Source organism: Caloenas nicobarica, chromosome 2 (assembly GCF_036013445.1).
Source record: "Caloenas nicobarica isolate bCalNic1 chromosome 2, bCalNic1.hap1, whole genome shotgun sequence".
Classification (NCBI taxonomy): domain Eukaryota; kingdom Metazoa; phylum Chordata; class Aves; order Columbiformes; family Columbidae; genus Caloenas; species Caloenas nicobarica.
The window spans coordinates 139,956,390-139,977,079 of NC_088246.1; the positions used below are offsets into that span (position 1 = coordinate 139,956,390).

Here is a 20,690-nt window from a genome sequence, read left to right on the forward strand (position 1 = left end):
GGGCGGGCGGTGTCCATGGAAACCGGGCGCACGCGGAGCACCGCCCTCCTTCCCGCCGGGCCGCCGCCGCCGCCGCCATGATGCTGCTGGGCCGCGGGCTGGACGCCAGGTAACGGGGCGGTGAAGGGCGGAGGAGGCGCCGGGCTGCCGCCGCTTCGTCGCTTGTTGCGGGTCCCTGCCCGTCCCCGAAGGGCTGCTCCGGGGGGCTGGCGGGGCGGGGGCTGGCTGCGTGGCCTGGCCTCGCCGGGCAGAGCCGGGAGGCCGTGTTCCAGTCAGGGTACCCGGGGAGTGGCGTGGGGGTCTGGGGCGGTGCGGGCCCGGTCCCCCGTATGGCAGCTGAGCGCCCTAGGGGTGCGGGATCCGCCTCTTTTCCTCCGGTAAAGGCCGCAAAACTTTTCTAGTTTAACGGGCTGTGCAGAGGCGAAGTAAAGACTTGGCGATTTAATTGGGCCTCTCAGTGATAATTTTGTGGCTGCCTCTAAGCGGTCACAAATAATTAGGAGAGGAGAAAATAAAACCTCTTCACACCCCCACCTAAGGAAATGTAGCGTTTCATGTCCCAAAATTAAATATTCATTGTATGGGAGTACTGTGAGATCAAAATTGTAAAGTGGGTGAGGAAACGTGCCTAAGGCTTCCCCCTGGGAGAGGAACACTTTCTGACATGAAGGCCTTACAACAAAATAGGAAAGATGTACCTTTTTTGGAGATTTTACCACATAGTATTAATTTTGAAAAACAACTGGGCTGCACCAAAAGAAGTGTGACCAGCGGGTCGAGGGAGGTGATTCTGCACCTCTGCTCTGCTCTTGTTCAGCTCCGGGGCCCCCAACATAAGAAAGATATGGACCTGTTGGAGAGGGGCCAGAGGAGGCCACCAAGGTGATCAGGGGGCTGGAACAGCTCTGCTGTGAGGACAGGCTGAGAGAGCTGGGGTTGTTCAGCCTGGAGAAGAGAAGGCTCCGGGAGCAGCCTTCCAGTACTTAAAGGGGATCTACAAGAAAGCTGGAGACTTTTGACAAAGGCATGTAGTGATAGGACAAGGGGTAATGGCTTTAAACCGAAAGAGGGTAGATTTAGATTAGATATAAGGAAGAAATTCTTCACCATGAGGGTGGCGAGACACTGGAACGGGCTGCCCAAAGAAGCTATGGATGCCCCATCCCTGGAAGTGTTCAAGGCCAGGCTGGACGGGGCTTTGAGCAACCTGGTCTAGTAGAAGGTGTCCCTGCCCATGGCAGGGGGGCTTGGGACTAGATGATCTTTAAGGTCCCTTCCAACCCAAACCATTCTATGATTCTGACACTTAATGAGACTCTTACTTTCCCACTCACTGAGTGAAACCTTTCCTATTCAAATGGTTTGATGCTCAAGCATGCCCTGGAAGACTGAACAACTTATTTGGAATGTTTTTTCTTTGAACAAAATCTCTTTTGAACAGTCTTCTAGACTGCTTGCCATGAAGCAACACAACTGGGATTTTGCCAGTAGAAGATCTTTGTCCTGAAATATTTTTCCTGAAGAGTTCTTGAAGAAAGGTGTTCTTCATTTGAATTGACTGCATTGTTGTTTAGTCTTAAAGTATTAAATTTCTTCTTTTTTTTTTCTGATTTTCATGTGTTACGATATTAAGTCAATATTTAAATATTGGTCAGCATTTGGAATTGGGATAGCTTAAGGATATGAAGGAAGTTTTCATTTCTGTCCCTCACCAAGACAGTGGTATGAGTGAGTTCTCTTGCTGAGAATTCCAGCACTTCGCATGAATCACCTCATGTAGACCATGGAGACTTCTTAGGACCCAGTATCTGGCAGTTACTATTAGTTAAATTATCCTGTAGTTGATTCAGTCAGATCAACAACAACTGACATGAATTCATTGACACTGATTTGGTTTCATAGTGTTAATATCACTGAAGCGTAACTAAAGCAAAACCATCAAATTATGCAGGAACAGGAAAGCAAAATATCAAGTGATATATATTAATTAAAATTCAGAATGACTTATCTAGATCATTAATAATGAAACATACAGGCATTTGGTTCAAATAAAAAATTAATTAAAGTAATATGATTTTTAAAAATAATTTCTTGCTGTGATGAATGTCCTTTCTTCATGTTTTAAGGTTTCACCTCTGTACTTGTGTCCATTCACTTTTCTTCTCTAATTCTCAGGGATATTTATCTTCTCTAGTGCTGACCAGGAGCAGTTTGGTATCTGTTCACAATTTAAAGAACATTTAATACCTTCACAGATTTGCCCTGCCTATTTTCTCCAACCGTTAACTTGTCCATTGAGATTGCAGAGTCCTGCAGGAAGCTCTATGACCCGGTCTTGTTTGAGACTGGCAGGTGTTACTATGTTAGTAATTAATACCAGCAGTAATAGTGAGCTTTTGCTTAACCACAGGAGGAAAACTTCCAAGCCAATTTTTGTGATTTGGGTTTTCCTCTACTGAATCTTTATTTTTAAGCATAAATCCTGCTCTTTTTTTTGTTTTTCATTAATAAATAAGCACGTTACCTCAGACTGTTAAAACATTATCTTTTTACAAATAGATGTCTGTTTTGCACTGAAGTGAGATGTCCAAGTAATGTATAAATTATTAATAGTAAAATTATATAGATTTTCTTCTGTATATGTTGTAAACACTTGTCCTGTTCTTATTTTCCACTTATTTGTCTTTGCTATCCAGGGACAATCAGACTAGACAAATACAAGATGCTGTTTCAAATGTGGAAAAACATTTTGGTGAATTGTGCCAAATATTTGCTGGATATGTACGTAAAACTGCCAGACTACGAGACAAAGCAGATCTTCTAGTGAATGAAATATATGCATATGCAGCCACAGAGACACCAAACTTAAAAGTTGGACTGAAAAACTTTGCAGATGAATTTTCCAGACTTCAGGATTATCGCCAGGCAGAGGTACAAAATTAAAGCTGTACATGTTGTGTTTGCCATCTGAACTTTTCAATTACTTCTCTGTGATTAAAAGGGAAAAGATACACTCAGCAATCACAAGAGCAACATAGGAGAAAACACTTTAAAATATATTAGTGGCAGAGCAGGGTAGGCTGTCAAAGCATTTGTCATTTACTCTGCTGTGGTAGCTTTAGTGAAAATTCTGATTAGTCCTGTTGAAGTCAGTGAAACTATCCATATCAGCACTCACAATTTGAGACAGCAAATCTTTTGTTGGCCTTAGAATTTAGATTATGATTTATGGTTAATAAAGTGGTTTTTTAGTTTTGTGACTTCAGTTGTCTAGCAGCAGCTGAGGTAAAATAATTTTCCTTTTGCCGAGTCTGTTACCAGAAGAAGTATGGAACAGAATACTAACTGGAATCTGTCACTGGGCACTGACAGCTTCTCTGAGTTGCTCTCAGGGACCAGTGTAGTTTTTGTGAGTCTGTAGTTCAATACTTGAAGTACAAACTTGATTTGGACCACATGTGTGAATTATAGTCACATTTCTGCTAGATCAGTGAGAGTGTAAAGAAAAGTGTTTATGCCACTTATGTGCAGGGGCAGTCAAACTGTAACTTATGATCCAGAATTACGAATGCTGAGATTTAAGAAAAAATAAATTCATTCACGTGTATTCAAACTAGTTTTTGGAGTACATATATTTCAGTATATGGAGCACATATCTTTCAGTAGGGCTCAGAATATTTCCATTTATAGTTTTGAAAAGCTAAGAACCATTGTAATTTTAAAAAGAGACTGAAGTAGTTGACATTCTTGATGTTTTCAGATAAGACTTTTTTTAAGAAAAAAACAGCATTGCAAGTCATCTTTCTATATTAACGAAGTAGAAAAAGAAAACCCTTTAATGAAGTTAATCTATGAGGTATCTAGTCCACTAAGAAGAAAGTTTGAAAAACAAGAAATACACATGGATCTTTAACAAAGTCTTTAGGGCCAGATTTTTAAGAAATAATAAGAAATCCAAGGGTGTGGATAGTGCGAATTTTTTATTTTATTTTTTTCCCATAAACTCTTAAGCACCTGGTTCCAGCTGAGCCACACATAGGTTCTTATGCTTCAATTGATGTAATAGCAATTTATCCCTCTGCTAATAGGGTAAGTTTATATTATGGTCAAAGGTGTATGTGAAGTGAGACTACATGATCTGTCAGTTTTCACCTTTAAACTATGAATCTGTAATATCAAGGTACCTATGTAACAACTTGAGTTTTGCTTCTTTCGATTTTTAAGTCTGACATTTGGCCTACATCCACCTACCGTGCCTGACTCCAAACCAGTGCTGTCCCACCACTGCCCTTTGAAGGAGAAAAGGTGGAAGAAGCAAAGGAAAAGAAAAGCTTTTAGCCTTTAAATCAAGTTCTTCTTTGCTCATTAAATCCAAATATATAATCTCAGCTTTATATCTTTTGGGCATCAGCTTATTTAATAGTTATATATATTGACAATGAGGGCAACAGAAAATTAGCTTATAAGGGTTATCAATTTCTGCTCTCCAGCTGGAGTGCTAAATACATAAACACTGAGGTGTGAGGTACTTTCACAACATGTGGAAGGGTAAGCAAGCAAGACGGGCAGGTTATTTGGTATGTCCTTAATCATATGCTTCATTTAGAGCCTTACTGCCCTGTTCTATCTATTCTATTGGTAGTATAAGTGAAATTGTTTGATGGTGCACTGTTAGAGTGTAGTAAAGGAGAAATATTTGCTCGGTTAGCATAGATTTTGCCTGACTGGTGACTGCCAGTTTAGAGGGGAGTGTATGCACCTGCAGTGTATGTAGAGGTGTGTACCTTGTCCTAATTTGGACATAACAGTGATGGGCCGGATGACTCACTGGCTTATGCTGTGGCCACTCAGGCAGCATTGTCAATTTTAACAAGCAGACAGGTTTTATCCTATTGCCTGTCTGACCATATGTAGCTGTTTTTCTAACTAGGAGAGCTGAAACAAAAATTTAGATGCACTCAATCTGTGAGAGCATTCATGCATTTTACACAACCTGTTGTTAGTATTTTTAATATTTTCAGTATTATGATGCTGTTTCCATTATTTTAAACAAGTGTTGCATTTCATACAGTATATTTGATAGCAAAGATGGCTTAGTCCGTAATCTATCAACAACTGTAAAGCAAATACATTGAGCTTTAGATAGAAGGCTACAGATCTCCAAGATGCAGTTTTTGATATGTTTAGTACTCAGTTGTTAGAATCTCCGTGTTTTATTTATCCTGATGTATTACCAATGAAGAAAAAGGAATTCCACTAGAAATCAGCTTGAGCTCTTCAAAACACGAGTGATTTTCTGGTTAATTTAATTGACTCTGTTTTTTGCAATGATTTTTAAACGTCCATCCCACTATATTTTCAGCATATATGGACTAAATTCCTAATAAGATAAGTCACTAGTAAATGAATTGTTGCCTATTTCTGCACACCATAGACGTGGATGATTTTAGTGACCTTATGATTTCTTTTGTAGGTTGACAGGCTTGAAGCTAAGGTTGTTGAACCTCTGAAAAGTTATGGGACCATAGTGAAACTTAAAAGGGTAGGTTGAACATCTGTTTTCTCACAAGGTACCATTTGGTGTTCTGGTCACACAGGGGAAAACTTCTGCTTTACAGGGGAGAGTGGTTTTGCTTAATCATATTGCAATAATCAGTCTAACTAAATTATATAGTAATGCATCTGAATTGAAGCTATATATATGTTGCAGGAAAAAGCTTTGATGTGAAGACAAGGATATTCAGACTCTTGGAGCACAAGCAAATGCTAAAAAAACACATTGTGGATAGCATTAAACTTCCTGAATAGTGCAAATTCATGAAGTTTTTCTTCATAAATAATGTCATTCTTGTTATTATTACTACTATTGTTATTGTTGTTGTTATTCAGAGTTTCAAAAGGTGAATTACATGTCATGCATTTGGCTCTTAAGTCATCTATATGCTGCCTTTAACAGCTTTTCTAACTTAGAATTGTGTTCTACATTGAAATTCGTAATGTAGAAGACATTTTTTGAAGCTGCTGAATAGGTAGTGGCCTGAATCCCTCTCCATTCTGCAGTCATCAGGATGACCTGAAGATACACAAAAAAATGAGGTCTCTTCGTTCACTATATTCTGGAAACAGTGTATATAGGTGTTTGAAATATTCCCACAAAGTATCTGTAAATTTATTTTCTCCAGGAGGGATAAGCTCGAGCAAGTAAATTTTAACAAGCAAATACTAGTTTGTAGGATGAAAGTAGTTCTTCATAATACTTGGATATTACATAGAAGATACCTGCATCCTGTAAATTCAATCTGTAATTTATCTATATATCTGCATCATAATCTCTATAAATCAAAAGGTAAAATGATGATATTTTACTTACAAAAATCTTACAGTGTATTCATTGTGGTTAATTTGAGCACATTGTGGCATTGCATCTCAAACTAGCATTTTTCATATGTTCTCCTATCTTTTCAATACGGTGAAGAATCGAGTACAGTGCTTGGAACTTACTGCACAGCTATCTCACTTGGTTGTTAGTGAAACAATTCAGAAGGAAATGCCTCCTGCAGTTCAGTGTGATAGTCCTTAGCAGAGTTGTAGACGACAGAGCCTGTATCCTGGAATTTGGTATCTTAACAGACTCTGAAACACAGTTCGTGAGACCTAGAACTGAGTATTGTATAGGTGGACTGAGTATTGAGAGTGGACGAAAAGTTTCATGTGGGCGTTGCAACAGCGTTGCTGAGACACAAAGCACTACAGCAGTGCTTGGGGCTTCAGAAGCATTGAATGTGCTGCTTTGAGGTGCATGGCCACTGACAGCGAGTAAATGCTGAGAACAGAAGCAACTGGAGCCAGGTCATCCCTTGCAACAGTGAATGGCATTTCCTGTTGTCTTTGCCTTTCAGAATGCCAGAAAGCATTACATGTTTATCTGAGCTACAGTGAGAGGTACAAGAGCATTGTTAAACTATAGACGTGATTAACTATTTTATCAACATGCCTTTGAACCAACAGAGACTTCCCTAAAGATGTAGGCCATTAAATTATTTCTTTCCCCCTGCCCATTCCCATAAACCTTGGTTAAAACTTCAACTGTCTGATCCTCAGTTATCATCTCTAAACACTGGGACATTTTTAGTGAAAAAGGAAATTTTGTCACTCCTGTAAAACCAGCACAGGGTGCTAGTTGTAGGAGCACCTTACCTGTAACTACATTAGCTGATTAAGTAAAACCAGGGTGAATATGTCATTATAGTACTTTTTATAATGGGGACATTCTCACTGGTACTTATTGGATCTGTTTCAGGGTGTACACAAACTAGTTAGTGTTGTATCTAAAAAGAACTGTTGCTATTTCTGTGGGGTAAGACATCAATGTCCTGTGATAGTAAATGTTTTAAAGAGACCCAGTTCCATCAGAATCGTGTTGTCCTTTAACTGCTAATGCAATACAATTTTTCATTCACATGTCCTGGTTTACTATGCTGAGTAGCTCTGTGGGCCAGGATTTGGCAGCTTCAGTAGATGCTACTATAGTATTCTTGTCCTGTAATTCAGCTTAAATATAGGATTTTAGGATTTCTTTCTGTTTCATTGTATAAATCTTCACTTTTCTGCTTTTTGGCAACTCTGTTCCTAGTTCCTTTTCTTCATATAAAACAGGACATCATAAAACCAAGGTGATCCACGTGCAGAAGAAAGGATTGGTTTGCTTTAATAACTTCAGTGACTAAAGAAGGTAACAGTACAGTGATGAGTATCTGCCAGCTCATTGTCTGGTAGATGGACTGTAGCTGTACTTCTGTATGGTTTGAAATTAGATGGCTGGCCAGGGTTCTTACATGTGACTTGAATTCATAGTTTAAAGCCAGTGGGACTATGAATAATGTTAGATTCTCTGTACCTGTCCTTTATCTCACTGGCTGTTACATTCCATTCCATTTCTTCTTGGGTGTAATTAAAGCGTATTTTCCAAAAACATATAAAATCTTGGTCTGAAGACACTGGAGGGGAATGTATGATTGCTTGTGGTAGTTAATGGTTAGTTGACGTTTGTGGTGGTTTGTTTTAAAGAAAGACTTTACCTAATCTTGTTGTATGTTCCACTGAGATTGAAGAGCTCTGTGATGCTCTGTTTTTTTCTGGATTAATGTATTTAGATGCTAGGAAAACCAATTTTTCATTCTTTTCATTTAGCTGATAATGTAGACCTTAATTCTTTCACCATAATGACATTTTCCCCAGCTTTTGAGTATTTTTAAATGTTTTTTCTGCACCCTTTTCAGTTTTTCAACATCCTAGACAAAATATGTATGTAACTGCGCCCTGTCATTGTACACCCAAAACTTGTCTATAACTTCACCGCTATAGCCACAGTAGCACCAAATCTTTGTCAGAGAAGTATGTTTGATGGCTGTTGTTGCTACAGGGAACAGAGGTAGAGGAGGGAACAGTGCAGTCCCTGTAGGTATTTCCATAGTCACTATGTGCTAGAAAGAAAATACTGAATTTTATAATGGTAATTCTAGTGGTTACCTTAGCATTCTCAAGTATACTTTGCATGAAAGTCAAAAACGTTCTAGCCACAGCGTTAAATCTGACTGACTGTTTTAAACAGGCCAAGAAAGTCAGTGCTGTTAACAGGGCCCAGTCATTAAATAACACTAAACATGCAGCTGTGACCATTAGATACAAAACTGCTTTGTTCTATGGCAAAAAGAAATGTTTTTCTTTTCTCTTTCTCTACCTTTAATTTAAAATTTAAAATGTAAATCAATATTTTTTTTCTATTATTGCTCTTCTTGCATCAGCATGGTTTTCATAAAGGAGATAGTCCCTTCCAGCAGTCTTTCAGATGGCCGTAAAGGTGGTGTAAATTCCCTTTTGAAAGAACAGCAGCAAATTAGTTCTGATGGGCTAAAGATGCATGAGTTTTTATTATCAGAAACCAGCTCTGTATCCCAAAAGATGAAGACAAATGACAGTCACATCCACAAGACATACAAACAGTCAGTAAGGATAGAAACAAGGAAGGAACTGTGTGTTTTGATCCTGACCTCATATACAGACTCATTATTGAAGAAACACAGCACTCTGAAACTTGGCACGCTTGTGCTTGTCAGTGACAAGTGGTCACAGGATCACAGAACTTTCTGGAAAAGACACATTCTTGGTTGCATGTCTTTCTGTGTGGATGTTACAATTCTGAAATCTGGGGAAGGAGCACAGACAGCGTCCTGAGATTATAGTTTTTAATAGCTGGTATTTTTAGGGGAAATGATGGTTTGAAATGCACGCCCTGCTCCCACCTCAGATTTTGTTAGACTGATTCCTTTGGGCTGCATTTCCACTTGTTCTGAGGTACTGCTTCTTTAAATTGGAGCCATCAAAATGAATGTCCTTTCCCATACCAGGGTCAATGGAGTGATAAATATCTGACTGACAATTTTAGATTCCATTTATGCCAAACTATTTGCAAAACACAGTTTTATAGCATGAACAAGAATTTCAGAGTGGTATGTTGTCCTGGTTTTGGCTGGGATAGAGTTAATTTTCTTCTTAGTAGCTGGTACAGTGCTGTGTTTTGGATTTTGTATGAAAATAATATTGATAACACGCTGATGTTTTAGTTGTTGTTAAGCAGTCAAGGACTTTCCAGCTTCTCACACAGTACCAGGTGCACAAGAAGCTGGGAGGGGGCACAGCTGGGGCAGCTGACCCAAACTGGCCAAAGGGATATTCCACACCACCTGATGTCATGCTCACTATATATTTTGGGGGAAGCTGGCCAGGGAAACAGCTACTCAAGAACTGGCCAGATACTGGCTGATGGGTGGTGAGCAATTGCATTGTGCATCACTTTTAAAATATATTCTTTTATTGTTATTTTTCCTGTTATTATTTTCCCTTTCTTTCCTATTAAACTGTCTTTATCTTAACACTCAAGGTTTACATTTTTTCTGGTTCTCTCCCCCATCCCACTGTGGGGGTGGAGTGAGTGAACAGCTGTGGGTGGTGTTTAGTTGCCAGTTGGGTTAAACCACAGCATATGTAAACATTCTTAAATTGTCTCAGATCTTCCTTGAAGTACATCCTACTTCTCCTTTGTAAATGAGGAGCAAAAACATTTATCAACAGTTTCTGCCTTTTCTAGATAAATAAGTTTCATCTTTGCCACCTACATCATTACTAGGATGTATTTTGTTCCAACACCTTACTAACTGCATATGTAAATATGCAGTTTAACCTTCTCAGCCACGGATTTTCTGTAACACCTTAAGCTCTGTGTAGCAGTTTCACATTCCTCATAACTTCTGATTGTTATTGACTGCTACCTGTTTTCGGTTTTTTCTTACTGATTTATTTCATGCCACTTTTTATTTCTAAATGCCACCTTTATTCCATTGCTGACCCTGGAATGGGCCTGTCTTTTACTGATTTAGGGATCTCAGGTTTTGACTGTCTACTGTACTTTTCATGAAAAGCTGTAAATACATTTTTCTGGTTTTCCCCACATTTTAAATTATAGTGTGTGCTACAGAAGGTTGTGCAGGGTGCTAAACTCTCTTGTTCCCATTTGACTTCTGTTTCAGGGGATCATTTAACAGGATAAGATCAGTAAAATCTGGTTTTGTTTAAAACAGAAGTTTTGTTCATGTTTTCTAGGCAATGCATGTATGAAAAGTTCATTTTGTGTTATCCTAGCTCTATTTCAAACATGTCTAAAACATTTTATTTCCAGGATGATCTTAAAGCTACTTTAACAGCAAAGAACCGAGAAGCCAAGCAATTATCTCAACTGGAAAAGACACGTCAGCGGAATCCATCAGATCGACACATTATTGTATCCTGTATTTCTAGTGGTTTTAAGAAATACTTAAAAAATGTCTCAGGAATTAAACTATTGTGTTTAGAAAGTAATAAGAGAAGACTGCTCTTTAGAGGGATTGTTTCCTGTGTTGATGTCGAATATTTCTTAAACTTTAGGATGAATTCCAGTTTAAAATAGCTGCTTTGTTACTCACTGTCTTTTTGATTGAAAGGAAATTATGAAGTATTTGATATGTTTATGCAAGAGAGATAGATTGCATGTAGGAATTTGGAGGTTTTCGAAAATAAGTGTGATCAGGCAACTCCTTTTTTACTTCCAGGAATTTTTTGGTTTATTGTTTTTCTCCCTGACATTTTGGTTGTTTTGCTTCCTTGTACCTTGATGGGGTATGAGTTTCCTCCAGCTGTGAGGTGAAGTGTGAAAGGAAGTGTTGTTATTCTGTTAGTAGAATATTCAACCAGACTCCTCTTCCTTTCAGAAGACCAGTGACCTTCCCTAGTATACTGTTCTGTATCACAGAGAGAAAAATTAAACCTCCACAGAATTTCGGTTAAAATCTCATTGAAGTTTCAAATTCAGAAGCAATCAGAATCTAGGAAATGCCGAATCAAAGGGGATCAAGGCAATCCTACTTCAGTCCCTTTATGCCTGTGTATTATGATACAGCATTTAAGTTCATGATGATGCGCTGGGTTTTTTTCCCTTGCACTCCAGCATTGGACTTGGGATGAAGCAGCCCTATTCTTCATGTGGATTACATCAACTTCATTTCAGATATTAGGATCTTTCTAGTGACTGGTGCATGGGACTGCAGAAAGCAAAAATTATTCTGACAGTCAAATGCCACCCAGGAGAATTACCTTTTACTTTTGTCTCTGCCAAAGAATTCCCATGTAAAACTAATCAAATCAGTTAAAGTGATGACTAATTAGAGTTCCTCATGTAATGAAGATACTCAGATGTCAGCCGTAGGGTTAGAACTTGAGCTGTAATGCAGAGTTCTCTTGCATTAGAATTAAGAGAGTAAATGAGAACAGTAAGGTATTCTCCCCAAAGGCAGGCTGGTGCCAGTTTTCTCCCTCTTGCGCTAATTCCCAGTTGATTTCATGGGTATATGGCTGGCATCTAGCTTGTTTCTTCTTGTCTCTTTGCTAAGCTATTCCCAAATATCCTTCTGTGGGTTTGCCTCTTGTAACACCTGTGTTTTCTGTACTTAAGACTTTGCTTGGAGAGTTACAATAAATCTCAGTACAGTCTGGTTTTGCATATGGCCAAAGGCAACAAATGCTACATATTTGCATTTTAACATGATCAACACAAAATACATAAAAAGTATTGGGAGATGGACTATGTTCATTTGCTTTTGAGAATGTATGCATGTCAGCTTTTAGGTCAGAGAGAGGCTTCACCAGGTTAGTTAGCGTAGCTGTTGGGCTCCAGCAGTGGTTCTCTTATTCGTGAGCAATGGTGATGTTTCAGCAGCTAACAGCTTTGGCCACAGACAGCAACAGACCTGTACTCACTCCCAGATTTTCAAGTCCATCTTATAAAATGTGGGAGTAGTACAGCTTTAAAAGAAAACCTTACCAGCTTTTTTTTTTTTTAAATATAAAAATGCCTTTTTTTTTCCTTTTTTTTTAAATTTTAATAAATAAATAACCAAACCCTCAGCCCAAGACAAACAGCTGTCCTGAAATTTTTTGGCCTGGATACTTGAATTCTAGCAAAACTATAACAAACTGTAAGTAATGTCTTACAGCAGGAAGCTTCAGACAACATAATAGCACCCTGCAAGCATACAGAAGTTTTGAAATATCTAAAGTAAATACTCCACAATGTATTAAAAGTAGAAGTGAAAACATTTATGAACATTGATTGTTATTTTGCCGTTTTTTTCCTTTACTAATATTTCCAGTCACAGGTGAGTGTTCCAGAAGAGAAAATACCAAACTGCTGTTGTGCAAACTATGCAGGTCCTGCAAGTGTAGACATTTCACTCTACAACAAACAACATTCCTTTCCCAAAGCATCTGCGCACAAAATCTGGCCAGTCTATTTAAGATGGATCGAGAAGATACATTTGATTATCATAGAAATAACATGCTGTATTTGTATGTGTAATGGCTGCTTATGTATAACAGTGGCCTTCATTTACAGAAAGTGACTGATTGTGATAATTGAGAATACACAAAATGTCTTTTCTTACTCTGTTTCTCTCTGTTTTGGGCAAAGTCAAGACAGGGAGGTGAACATGCGACCTTATGTACTGCTAAAGATCATGAGCAATTTTGTTTGCTCAGTAATGGCAGAATTATGTCTATGACTTCAAACCATTTTTGTAAGGAGATTGTTTGAAACTGATAATCCTGTAATATAAGGTTACCAGATTTTAATCAAAGAAAAAGAAGTAACAGAGCATGCCTTATGCCTTAGGGTTCCATATATGTAAAACACTAAAAACTAGATCATGGCAACTGGGCCTGTGGTGTTTATTTCCATTTTTGGAAAAAAAAAAAGTTCCTCTCATGTTGCAGTGTTGTAGAAATGGAAGAATCCTACGTCTTGATCGTAAGATAATATTACTTGTTCCATATACCATTTCCAAATCCCAGGACAGAATAGATTCCTGATGATACTCACTGACAAAGCCTGTAAGTAAATACTGGCCAAATATCATAGACTAGCCAAGACAGTAATGTATGGAAAATAAAATAAGTTTAGACACAAATTTTGCAGGCTTCAAGTGCAAGCTCTTACATCTTTACATCATTATTTTGTAATACTACACAGTTCTCAGACTTGACTTAACCAGAATTTCTTCAATATCTTTATTTAAATGGTAGTGTGCATTTTTATACAGTACATAGCTGTATCTAATTAAAATACATATCTAAAATGCTTTTTGTAGTAACAAAATAAGAAAACCTCTGTATTTATGCAGTAAAGATTGGTTGGTGTGTCCCCTTCCCTGTGCCCTGCTCAAGGTGTTTTTTATAAAGTATTTTAATAATATAAAAATATTTAAAATATTAAATACCTGAAATGCTTTTGGATCTAAAAATTATGTTAACTCTAGCCTGCTGATGAAGCTGCTGCTCTGTTGTCTATTTAAATAATTTATAAAAACTTACTAAGATGAGGTTCAGCATTTGACACTGGAAGAGATTCATTCTAGACCCAACACGTTGATCTGCACTTGACAGTAAAGGGTCGTTCTTTCCACTCATCCACAACTCTGGCCTGTGCACTCCAGCCCACCAGCTTAAAAAAACACTTAACTTTTATGAGGGGTAAACCCTTGTGCTGGGTTAATTCCCTGAACCTAGTCACTGTGTCATCAGCGGAGCATCAGGGCCAGCTCAGTGGAATAAGCAGATGATTATTACAGAAAATGGATTAGGGCAGCAGGACTTCCCTGACTGGCTGCAGGTAGTAGTTTTTCATGTTTCAGATCAAAGTCACAGTGGTATAGAAGGCATCTTTATTTGTTTATTAAGCTACAAACAAATTTACAAATACAGTAATACAGATGTGCAGTGTTTTGAAAACCCAGACTGAAATGTTTTCATGGCAATTACAGCAAATATCTTTGTATCAAATACGGGACTAATTTCACCTCTGTGTTACTTTACCAGGCTGAAAGTGAATTGCAGAGAGCTTCGCTGGATGCAACTCGAACAACTCGGCAATTGGAGGAAACCATTGATAATTTTGAGAAACAGAAAATCAAGGACATAAAAGTATGTGTTCTCATACTTAAGTATATGACATCACATTTCATCTTGCATAATAAAATTACTATAGTTACTCTTTGGCAAGATTAGCAACATTTAGTATTAACTTAGGCCTACATAAATATACATCTTGTGGTACTAATGTGTATTTAATAATCCAAATATCATGAACTTTGCAGTTAAAAAATCAGTTCATTATTCTTACAGTTTTATTGAATTCAGAATTATCCTGTATCTGATTAATGTCTGCACCTTCCAATAGTTCCTATATTCTGCTTCACTGGTAGCTGCATGTCAGTGGAACAATATATGTGGATTAATATCAGCAAAATTAACAAAAATAGTGATAAGAATATATTTATCCATGCTGAAATTTGTGTATGTTACTGCAGTTAAAAGTTCTACTGATGCAGAAAGCATGAAATGTTCAGTGACTGCAAGTATTCAAAGCTTTAATTTCTTCCTTAATGTCAAATATTAAGTGGCTTAAGTCCCAAAGACTATGCTCTTTCACTGTAGTGAGAAACACTTGCATTATGTGATCTCAAATTTAATTATAAAATTGTTGAAGTGAGATACTTTTTTATTGCAAAAAAAAGACAAACTACATAGGGAAGAATGAAAGATACTTGAAAAACCCAACCAAACCAACCAGCACTTGATGTTAGAGTAGTATGAAAGAGATTGCGTGAGTTCTGAAGATGTCATCATTAAGTGTCTTTTCATATACAAATAATATTACATAAAATATATAATTATCTGTAAATTATAGATATGTATAGAATTTACAGATAATTTATCCCCAGTTAAAAAATATTGCTATTAATAAAGCAAAAATCTACTGACTACATCTCGCAAATACCTATCAGAGAATATCAAGTGAGTTTCAGCATGACATTTTATTTATTCCTAATGAGCCTCCTCTCTGCTTTTCAAGCATTTACATAGAATTTAGTATGAAATGACAACTGCGTAAGTGACAGCCCAGCCAGCATTTATATTTGATTTCTAAAATTCAGGTCTGAGTACTTAAAAGTACTTGGTATCGTGCAGTTAATCGTATCATATAAATACCATGTACAGAATTTAGTAATTTCTTGTATTTCAAGTGGAAATGTACTTTATTGTATTAAGAAAACTTTTGTTTTCATTTGCTTTTAGAACATATTTTCTGAATTTATAACTATTGAAATGTTATTCCATGGGAAAGCTTTAGAGATATATACTGCTGCCTACCAAAATATCCAGAATATTGATGAAAATGAAGATTTAGAGGTAAGAGTGATTAAGATTTGCTTTTCAGTTTACTTACTACAGAAAAACAGTTTTCACAGTTTGCGGCTATACATATCCAGGCAGAAAATGCAACATATGTTTCAGGTTCCCAAAACAAATATCTTCTTGTGTACCAAGCCCTTTTTTGCACTTTTCCAGCAAGAGCATGCAGGTTTATAAACTCAGGGATTTTAAAAACTGAGAACAACTGCAGTGACAATCTAGTCTTTCCCACTAAATACAGATAAGAGCCTTTTCCTAAATTAACTCTCTCATAGTTCCTAAAGAAAACCTCTGCAGTGAATCTTGTGCAAGGATGCACAGTAAGAGAGAATGTTACACTGCTGTGATAAGATGTTCTAAAGATTCATTACTTCATTAAAAATCTCTCTCTTCGTTCTACTCTGAGTTTTTGTTTGCTTGTTTTCATATTTCAGTCATTGTTTTTTTATTAAGACTGTTCTAGAATTAAGAGACATTTGTTATCAAATTGCTTTTTTTGCCTTGTGACACTTACAGCTTCAAGTCACCCTTTCTCTTCCCTTTGAGTTGCAGTCTCTCTTTCCCAAGACATGTTTTTCAGTCCTTGATTCATTCTTGCAGTTCTTCTGGATGTTTGGCCTTTAAACTTACTGCCATTGAAATGTATGTTGTGTATGAGTTCAACTTGTCAAGAAAGTTGGATCATTTTCAGTCTTTTTTTGTAAATCTTATCAGTCCTAATTTTATTTTTTCCATGGCAAAGCTCAGGACCAAGGATGGCAGTATTCAGTCAGCACAAGACACATAAAACCATGATTCTTCAGTGACAGTCACATTTCAGACTACTTGGTATTTTTACTTCATCTAAATGACGCCATAGCAGTTTTGTACAATTCTAGTTTCACAATTAAAACATCATGTGGCAGCAACTAAAAAATACCCTTTAAGCAAATATTTTACCTTTCACGACCAAATTTCTGATTTCATTTTAAATTTCCTGCTAATTGGACAATATTTACTTTCCATAAATATATTGACTGACCATAATTCTACCATCTTCCTTGACTTTATTAATAAAGTCTTGCACAAATAGCTTGATTATTTTTAGTATCAGGTTGTTCGTCGTCTTATAATTTACTCTTTTTGGCTATTGGAAATAACTTTTAAATATAATGGATATTATAGTCTCCACTGTATTCTAAGGATTTTCCCAATTTTTTATTGAGCTGCACATCTCCAGAATGTTTCAGATGAAATTTCTCTGATGCAGCTGTGACTGGCAGCAAGGATTTGCTTGTGAAGGGGCTAAGAGTTCATCTCGCCAAAAAACAGAGAGCCTGAAGGGAGTTGCTGGGGTTCATATCTCTAGGCTAGCCTGAAACACAGCTACATATGTTGGTGGGAAACCATTGCAGTTTTCCACTTGCAAATCCCCTCAGATCTCTGAAGAATGTTTACTTTGACCACATAAGTGTGTTGATATGTCTCAGGTTGAGCAAGGATGTTGTTTCAGCTAAAAGTGGTCAATGGCACCCAAGTCACAACTTTCTTCCTTTGAACAGGTTTTTCGGAGCTCACTTTATCCACCAGACTATCAAACTCGCTTAGACATAGTTCGTGCAAATTCGAAGTCCCCCCTGCAAAGAACTGGCTCCTTAAAATCTTCATTGAGGACAATACAGGTAAGAAAAATTAAATGCTAGGTCACTGCATTACAAGAATGTGTTAAGTAGAGCCTTTGCTAATGTACATAGATCCACTATCTTTACTCAGTTCAGGACAGTTACAAAGGTTGAGACTTCTAAGGGCATAAAGATCATATTAAGATTTTAATAATGCAGCTTCTAAATATAATTTTCATTTGAGGATGTCATGGTTTAACCCCAGCTGGCAACTAAGCACTATGCAGCCACTTGCTCACTCCACCCCAGTGGGATGGGGGAGAGAATCTGAAGGGTGAAAGTGAGAAAACTCGTGGGTTGAGATGAAGGCAGTTTAGGTAAAGCAAAAGCCGCACACACAAGCAAAGCAAAACAAGGGATTCATTCACCACTTCCCATGGGCAGCCAGGTGTTCAGGAAAGCTGGGCTCCATCAAAGCTGGGCTCCATCACACATCACAGTTACCTGGGATGGCAAATGTCAGCACTCCAAACATCGCCTCCTTCCTCCTCCTTCCCCCAGTTTTATAAACTGAGCATGATGTCATATGATGTGGAATATCCCCGTGGTCAGCTGGGGTCAGCTGTCCCAGCTGTGCCCCCTCCCATCTCCTTGTGCACTGCCAGCCCACTCACTGGTGGGGTAGTGTGAGGAGTAGAAAAGGCCTTGACTCTGTGCAAGCCCTGCTCAGCAGTAACTAAAACATCCCTGTGTTATGAACACTGTTTTCATCACAAATCCAAAACATGGCCCCATATCAGCTACTGTGGAGAAAATTAACTCTATTGTAGCCAAAACCAGCACAGAGGAAACAACAATATCAGCAGGCAAGGAAAAGGATGATAATAAATGAAACAGATGGAGAAAGTGCCATTACCTTGTGCAAAAATCTTTGACATGTTTGCAGCAATAAACTTGCAGACATTGCAAAATGGCTAATTTTTATTTTTTTTATTGAAGCCTTAATCCTGTAAGATGACTCTTACCAGTGTTTCAGTTAAAGATGAAGATGGCCAAATTTAAATGTATTCATCCCACTTTTCTTCTTTGGATAGAATCATGCATTGATATTGTCTAATACTAGGAAAGTTTTCTTGACTTCATATACACCATTACCCCTTCTCTGCTTTCAACACAGAAAGGATCAGTTATTACAGTTGTTATTCTGTTGTTGAAAGTTTAAGTTGTGCCATCTGAAAAAATAAAATAACCCAGTGATTCAGTGCATGAAGACCACCCTTGACTTTGAATAAGTTGCCTGTCTTCTCTATCAAACAAGGAACTTTCACGTTCAGGCTACTTCAGAAAATGTTTACCCATTCATTTCTTTTGAAGACCAGAGGAAACTGTAAAAATCTGTTGCCATCTTCCTTGAGAACTGCCTACAGTGCTGTAAAACTGTATCGAGGGTATAAAAGCATCTGTAATTACTGTGGGGTACCACAGATATCTATGTTTTGGACTCTCTGAGAAAAACAAACAAAAAACCCCCAACCCTGAATGGATGTGCACTGTGATCTCTCTCAGAGATGGAGTGGAACTCCATTTCTACTAACTTGCAAGTTTACCTTATTCTTCTCCTAGACTTCTCTTTTAGCTATAACTTCAGATGTTCATGTTCTCATAACCTCTCACTGGAATATTTGAAAAGAACAGGAATGTATCTAGAGCTAGAGGGAACTGCAGTATATTTCAATATAATGTCATCTTACTGGGCTATGCAGTGTATCTGCAGAGGAGGATCACATGGCAGAAAAAAGGGGTGAAACACCTTACTAATGCAGTCACTGCACGGCAGTAAAGAGGCAGGCATCCTGTTCTGCACACCCCCCACACTGCCTTTCCTGATTCTGCACATAGTGTGATGCATCAGGATCAGTACCCTGAATTGCACCAAGGGCTCTAATCTCTGGAACCCACCAAACATCTCACTAGCAAAAAAAGCTGCATTCAGAAAAATCTTCAGGTGACTTGTTTTACCTTTCTGTGGATCTTTCACTCCGAAAGTTTTCACAAGTTTGGTTTATGCTACATAATAATTTACTGACCATAATGCAGTACTCTGGAATTTTCAGTTTAACGCAGTATAAATAATACGGGAAGCAGTTCGCAGAATCACACAGACTATGGGCGTGGGGGGCAGAAACACTAACCTGTAGGGTGGGGTGTGGGGTGGAAAGTCACTGCATACCAGATGGGATAAACTGTGCTAGCAACACTAGACTTGTCTTTCAGAGGATTTAGCACATACCATCCTTAAATTTATTTCTGGTTCTGTGGAGTACCTTTCTGTATTTTCATATTAAAAATGTGAAGTACTTCCTGAGCTTGATTAATTTTTTCACAAAGAGCTACTTCCTTTTAAAGTTCTGGTGCCTTAACACTGATGTCATATCACTTTGTCAAGCAACATTATAATTTAAGTGTGTCCTGCCACTCCTGGAGTGAGTATTCTGGAAGAAGCACGATACACTAAATTATCGAAAGCACGAATTTGCAAAGACCACTGATATTTTTGTGTCCATCTTAATGCTTCTGTCCCTCAACTGTTTTCCTCCTTGACTTTCACAGTTGTTTTCAACTCCCACTCAGACTAGCTGAAGCAATTGAGATTCTAGTTTCTCCATCCTACCTGCCAGACTTCATTTAGCAGACTGTACTATAAAACCACGAGGAAAGGAGTAATGGGCAATCTTATTAGAAAGAATTAATGTCCCAGGCTGCACTGACAGTACAACATCTTGCGTTTTTTTTTTTCATTTCTGTGCAATTAATATGATCCAGAGAAAAAACTTCTATGCACTGGGAAAGCAGTTTTTCATAGGATGGCTCCCCACTATGAGAAAAACCTCTTCAGGGATTCAGGGCTTTTTTTAAACATTATTGCAGACACTTAGTTTTACTCAAGTTCTGGAAAGGCTATTTAAGTTTTCACATCAATCCTTTGTAAATCGCTTCATTTTGCACTTGGCAATTTATCTTCAGCATTTCATTTTACGGATTCAGGTCGGTATGTTATATTTTAGACAGAACTCTAGTATAACTTAACTACATAAGTTTTATCCACATGCATTCAATATAGCCAACTGTTTTGCACCTGTCCCCTAAGACAGCAAACTATCTTCTTAACCATGGTTGAAAATGTCTGCATCCAAGTGTTCCAACACTGCCCGTGTGTAAGACATGGGGAGAAAACAACCACATGCTTCCTGT

General features: G+C 37.9%; 1 protein-coding gene across 1 annotated transcript in view; it reads left to right on the top strand.

Moving 5' to 3' along the window:
- CIBAR1 (CBY1 interacting BAR domain containing 1) overlaps nt 1-20,690 on the top strand; it is a 26,991-nt gene continuing 6,301 nt past the window's right edge. Inside the window, 8 exon segments of the mRNA XM_065627252.1 lie at nt 1-42; nt 45-109; nt 2,697-2,931; nt 5,474-5,542; nt 10,736-10,837; nt 14,461-14,565; nt 15,721-15,834; nt 17,379-17,498. Coding sequence (XP_065483324.1) covers nt 16-42; nt 45-109; nt 2,697-2,931; nt 5,474-5,542; nt 10,736-10,837; nt 14,461-14,565; nt 15,721-15,834; nt 17,379-17,498 — 837 coding nt within the window. The 5' untranslated portion in view covers nt 1-15.